Raw genomic sequence first — 6,146 nt, 5'->3', positions numbered from 1 at the left:
AAAAATTAAAGGCAGGTGTCTTTGATTAGAGTTGGAGCTAAACTTTGCAGGACAGTCGATCTTGGGCACCCCTGTTGTAGGGTAAAAACAGCAGAGAGTAATGAGATTTCTTTACAAAGGTAAATTAAGGAATTATATTTACTTAATCATTCAATAAATCGATGTTATTGCGAATGTTAAAGACGCTGGAACTATGATTTTCTAATGGTGTTTGTAGTTGCACTGTTCTAAACATTAATATTTAATGTGCAACAACAGCATGCTGTCTCAGTGGCCTTACACATGATTTTAAATCTATTTTTTCAAACTTTATGATTTAAATGTGGATGATTGTACTGAGAATAACTTTCATCTTTTCTTCGACTGAATACTGTTTCCGTGATGTTTTTAAGTATTTGAAAGAGTTGGCAGTCAAAATTAAAACTCCTGGATGATAGATACTCTTCATTCTTTGTGACAAACAAGATAATGTGAATTACAGAATGTACAATGTTAAAAAAAAAAGTATAAATTGCGGTGTACAGCGTTTATTATGAGGGAGACATGGTTTTATGTTTAAAAAGACCGTACAAGTCATTATCATCCATAATTATGTCCCCACTGGATGCAACAAATGCCTCGTTTATAATGGGTTTTCATCTCGTCGCACCGGCCGGACAGGGCATCACAATATGGTAAGGGGAATAACATTTCCGTCACATGCTTGAGGTATTCGGCCAATCACAACGCACTGGATAGCTGGCCAATCAGAGCACACCTCGCTTTTCAGACCGATGAGCTTTGTAAAAATCGACGCGTTTCAGAAAGGCGGGGCATAGAGAAGAAACAATAATGTACAGTATGTGGAAAATAATGTTTTTTGAACCTTAAACCGCATAAACACATTTCATTACACCAAATACACAAAATAATGTTCTTTGTAGCAATGTCATATGACCCCTTTAATGTACTTGTTCATCATTGTGTCAGTGTTTTATTTGCAAGAACAACAAAGTGAAGAAACGCACTCTGTAGAGCAGTTTGTCCGTTTAGGGCTACTGTAGAAACATGGTGGCGACTTCCATGTAAGGGGACCCGCGGTGTATGTAGATAGAAATTGCTCAATCTAAGGTAATAAAAACATAACGGTTAATTAAGTAAGGTCTTTATACACTTCTGAAAACATAGTTATGTATATTATATTGCATTTCTGTCAATAGATCGTTGTAAATATGAAATCATAAGGTAAAGATACATTTAAAGACACAACTTCAAAATCTCACATCTGCTAATTTCAACTGCATTACAATAAAAACAAACCAATAATTCTGCCCAAACACAACGTCCAACACTCCATGTAAACAGCAGCGCTAATGCTCCATGTGTGTGACGCTACTGAAAGACCACGCCCCTTGACGTCACATAGCTGTCCATTTCAATGCCAGTTCGAAATTGAAAACAAAATTATTATTATTTTTCCCACTGAATCCAAAATAATTTCACAGTGTTTTAATACAAAACCTCCGTTGCACTTTCGTATATTTAAACAACAACGTATAGTACCAAGAACATACAAGTATGTTGTTACATTCGTCGATCAGAAAACTAATTTTATCGCACATATACATACATTTAGCAGATTTAACTTCTAACGCAAACGCAAAGAAAAGTTTAATATTTCCCACCGTTATTTTCCCAACATCATGGCAGAGCTGAATCCGGACCAACCCAGACCGTGGCACGGGGAAAATTTTCTAACACCCCTCTGAAACATAACCGAAATGCAAAACATGGGCATGCGTTTGATGCCATTTGCTGGTTCAACACTAAAACTTTTAGGTTAAATAAGATCAGCCGCACACGGCCAGCAGCTACGCGATTGAAAGTAACTACCAAATTTCAAAGCAAACCACACCAGGAGCTTATAGAAATTACTACAGAGGCCAAATGCGTGCAAACATTTATTTAGGGCAGCGTCTGCTGCTGCTCAACTTAATATTTTGGCGCCATTTTAATGACGTGCTACATTTGCACCGGACCATCTGCATGAAGAGCTCGCGGAAATCCTGGAAAACACTTGTTCGTCCCTGCCTGTTAAACATGTATGCTACAGCACAGCAAGAAAATGTAGTATACCTACATTAAAAGGTCTTGCTGATCCTGCGCTGGCGTTTCTATGTGGCGCTTGCTCAGAGTTTGAGTCCTCTCGTCTCCTCTCCTCCACCCCACACACACACAAACACATGCAGGTTACGTATGCGCTACTGCGCTGCTGTATTCCGAGTCCGCCTGCAGGGGGCGCTAGTGCTCACGCACAAACAGAGGATTAGCATCATGACTTCCATTTCAGCTGTTTCATAATATCCACATCTGTTTTGGAGATGATGACAGGGATTTTGGGAAATTTCAGGTTTAAACCTACTCCTTATTTAATATTATGAATCAATAGGAAACCTGGATTTAGAAAGATTTATTGTTATGTCATCACTACTAATCAAAAGTAGGTTCAAATATGTGACCCTGGACCACAAAACCAGTCATAAGAGTCAATTTTTTTTATTGAGATGTATACATCATCTGGAAGCGGAATAAATAAGGTTTCCATTGATGTATGGTTTGTTAGGATAGGACAATATTTGGCCGAGATACAACTATTTGAAAATCTGGAATCTGAGGGCGCACACAATTTTGTTGTTGAGAAAATTGCATTTAAGCGCAGTTCTTAGCAATGCATATTACTAATCAGAAATTACGTTTTGATATATTTACGGTAGGAAATGTACAAAATATCTTTATGGAACATGATCTTTACTTAATATCTTAATGATTTTTGGCATAAAATAAAAATTGATAAATTTTACCCCATACAAATGTATTGCTGGCTATTGCTACAAATATACCCGTGCTACTTATGACTGGTTTTGTGGTCCAGGGTCACATATTTAATATTTTAAACATCAGTCCAGTTGTGAGAGTAACTGAACCTTTTGGGAAAGGTACATAATACAAAAGCTGCAAATCACATGGGATCAATGCACAACAAAATACTTGGGTCATTGTTTCCTTTTTTTTTTTTTCTAGGTGGACAAGTATAAATGTGAGGCACAAGGTCAAGGGTGGTGCAAGGTTTTCACTAGAAAAAAATACACAATACATTAAAAAAAAAATCCAAAATGCATTATTTTTTTCAGTAGAAGGATGGTAAATTAATTGCATTAGGACTAAAATCATGTTGTTAAAATTAAATCGCACGAGGCCAGGAATTGATATTTAGATAGACTAGACTTATCTTTAGTTAAAAATCAACTAATGCCGTTTTATTTTTTGACTGTGTTAGTTATAATAACCACTAGGGGTCACACTTAACCATGTGTCAACACCACAGTGCATACTGCATAGATACACAAGACGGGATAGAGGGAGGAGCTTATTTTGACACATCACTGGCCAATCCAAAACAGCTCCTCATCCCACCCCTTCTCAGAATACATCTGGTAGGCCTCAGAAGTCAAGTTCACAAATAACTAAACCTAATTGGTACTCAAACTGTCTTTTGAAGGAATCATAAGGATCACTCTGTGCTCACTCTGTGTTGGAAAAAAAACTTTACAAACAAGCCAAGGTGGAACAACAGATGCCTGACATGTGCATGAACATGATCACTGACGTGTCTGTAGATAAGGCAGAAGGGGTCTGATTACTGACGACGCTTACAATACACTTGTGCATTTTCATTTGAGAGCCAAAATAGCATCGTATGATTTTCCGGTCTGACAGACTTGCACGTCTCTGAATCCTGCGTCAGTGAGCATACGTGTATAATGAGAGGGTGGATGCTCCTTCCCTTCTGTCTGGACCAGCATGTTCAGAGAAAACATCTGAACCATAGTTGGACCCCGGCGGTTCTCAAATAACAGTGCCTCTGCGATCAGAACGCCTCCACCTAGACAGAGATGGTTAATACTTTGAAAACTATCATTTTAGGGCCACTTGTTAATATTACTGACCAGGTAGACATCTTTTCTCACCTGGATGACATGCTGTATGAATCTTCTTCAGTAGTTTGAGATTTTTGTCCTCCTTCCAGTCATGAATGATCCGGGCCAGAATGTATAAATCTGCAGGAGGGATTTCTCCTTCAAAAAAATCCCCTACAAATACAAAACAACATATACCTAATTGTTTTATAGATGAGAAATGCCATACTAGAGTTATGAATTTTTAATTTTGCTTTTATCTTATTTAGTTTAGTTTTCACATCATCAACACTGCCGTTGAAAAGTTTGGGGTTGGTAAGATTTTTTTTAAAATACTCTTATGCTCACCAAGGCTGCATTTATTCGATCAAAAAAATATAGTAAAACAGTGATATTTTGAAATATTATTACAATTTAAAATAAAATTTATATTTTAATATATTTTAAAATGTAATTTATTCCTGTAATGGCAAAGCTGAATTTTTAGTAGCCATTACTCCAGTCTTCAGTTTCACATGATCCAGTGTGAGTTAAGATATAAATAAGTTGTAAATGAGTATAAATGTTATACATAAAAATCTATTGTAACAATGTCACTTTTAATCAAATTAATGCATACTTGCTGAATACAATTTTCTTTTGAAAAACAATAAAAACTTACTGTCCCTAAACATTTGAATGTTATGTAGTATTTTATTGTTTGTTTTATTTAGTGTTTTCTAGATTTTTTATTTTTTTTTTCTTAGTTAATGTGCTAACTGGTATCATTTAAAAGCAGCATTGAATTTATCAGGACAGTGTTATTGCCATCAAGTGTTTAATGTGTCCATGTTTAATGCAGATGGTTTTATGATATATTATATAAGAAACTAAAACATTAATCTGAGGCCATTTCTGAATATTTTAGTTTTTCCCAGTTATTTTAGTTTTTATTTATATTTTAGTTAAGAAAAATGTTTTTTATTAAGTTTCTATTTCAGTTTTCATTAACTATATTAACAACGCGCTTAAAATGTACTGTGGTCTGGGCAGCCATTAGATTGATTGTTGTTTTTGACAAGTTCAGAAGGACAGAGGATCTGTCAAATGCGAACCATTAACAATGTTACAATGCGTCATTACGCACCCTCTTGAAAACAGATGGTGTCATCTTGCTGGGCGAAATGCCGCTGAGCAGTCTGGACCACAGCCGGGAGATCCAGAACCGTGACAGTGGAGGAAGGATACTCTTTAGCCAGCTCTCGCGCTAATGCACCAGAGCAGCCTGCAAAGCATCTCAAAATAACATGATTTGCAAATCTACTGCTTCTTGCATAATTTATAAAAAATATTTTTTTCTACAATTGTGAGCTTTTTATTTTTTAGCTCAAATAACGGTCATAAATAAGCAAACAGTCAAAACAACATTTATACTCACCTCCCAGATCTATGACGGTCTTGAAGCTAGAAAGATCAAATGCTGTCACTATGTCATGACCGTCAATGACCCATGTAGAGTTCATCAGACCCATGAACTTCAGCATCTCCTCTTCTGACCTGAAACAAAACATTGGCAGCGGTGTCAGCAGATGGATTTGAGTTTGAATGGTGTATGGTCACTTTTGATCCATTTAAAGGGGTGGTTCACTGTTTTTTTTCTAGGCTTGATTGTTTTTATGGGGTAAACACAATCACATTAACATGTTAATGCTTTGTTTTTTTTTTTATTTATTATAAATTTTATATTTTTCACATAATTTACCTTTATTCCACACCGCTCTGTCCCTTCTCTGAGAAACACGTTGATCATTTCCTGCTTTTATGAAGCCCCGCCCTCAGAAATAGGCGATGGGCTCTGATTGGTTAGCTAGCCCAGTGTGTTGTGATTGGCTAAACCACAGTTTGAGCTCAATTGAGAGGCTATTATTGAAGAGGATCGTGCAGAACCTGTGCAAGCACGGCTTTTAATGCTAGGCCTATGTTTTTTGTTTGTTGTTGTCTCATACTTTTAGATATGCTGTTATTTGTAAATGCTACTGCTTATGTTAACTTTTAATATACAGTTTTATCCTGATTAAAGCTTTTATACAGTACGGCAACTGCACGCACATCCATGTTTAACGCTTCTCATAGCTATGTGAAAATAAGTGTATAATTGGAACAGAGCTGAGCTGATGATCTGAGAGAGAGAGAGAGAGAGAGAGAGAGAGA

General features: G+C 36.4%; 2 protein-coding genes across 6 annotated transcripts in view; both read right to left on the bottom strand.

Annotated features, from left to right (window-relative positions):
* jade1 (jade family PHD finger 1) overlaps positions 1-2,457 on the bottom strand; it is a 10,553-nt gene extending 8,096 nt beyond the window's left edge. Inside the window, exons 1-3 of one of the 4 annotated variants that reach the window (XM_016460400.1) lie at positions 2,120-2,457; positions 1,665-1,744; positions 1,008-1,105 (exon numbers count right to left, since the gene is read on the bottom strand). The gene's annotated coding sequence lies outside the window, so the exon portion shown is untranslated. The remainder of the gene's footprint in view (positions 1-1,007; positions 1,106-1,664; positions 1,745-2,119) is intronic. The other 3 variants (XM_016460401.1, XM_016460402.1, XM_016460399.1) reach the window with 3 other exon arrangements.
* Positions 2,458-3,324: 867 nt separating this feature from the next.
* The window catches only part of LOC107668509 (acetylserotonin O-methyltransferase-like), a 7,231-nt gene continuing 4,409 nt past the window's right edge, over positions 3,325-6,146 (bottom strand). For both annotated transcript variants that reach the window (XM_016460403.1, XM_016460404.1), the window contains exons 6-9: positions 5,374-5,492; positions 5,083-5,220; positions 4,008-4,130; positions 3,325-3,922 (exon numbers count right to left, since the gene is read on the bottom strand). In XM_016460403.1, coding sequence (XP_016315889.1) covers positions 3,711-3,922; positions 4,008-4,130; positions 5,083-5,220; positions 5,374-5,492 — 592 coding nt within the window. In that variant the 3' untranslated portion in view covers positions 3,325-3,710. The remainder of the gene's footprint in view (positions 3,923-4,007; positions 4,131-5,082; positions 5,221-5,373; positions 5,493-6,146) is intronic.

The sequence above is a fragment of the Sinocyclocheilus anshuiensis genome, unplaced genomic scaffold (genome assembly GCF_001515605.1).
Source record: "Sinocyclocheilus anshuiensis isolate Anshui unplaced genomic scaffold, SAMN03320099.WGS_v1.1 scaffold52, whole genome shotgun sequence".
Classification (NCBI taxonomy): Eukaryota; Metazoa; Chordata; class Actinopteri; order Cypriniformes; family Cyprinidae; genus Sinocyclocheilus; species Sinocyclocheilus anshuiensis.
Note: the sequence above shows the minus strand (reverse complement) of the source record. Positions and strands in the feature narration are given on the sequence as shown.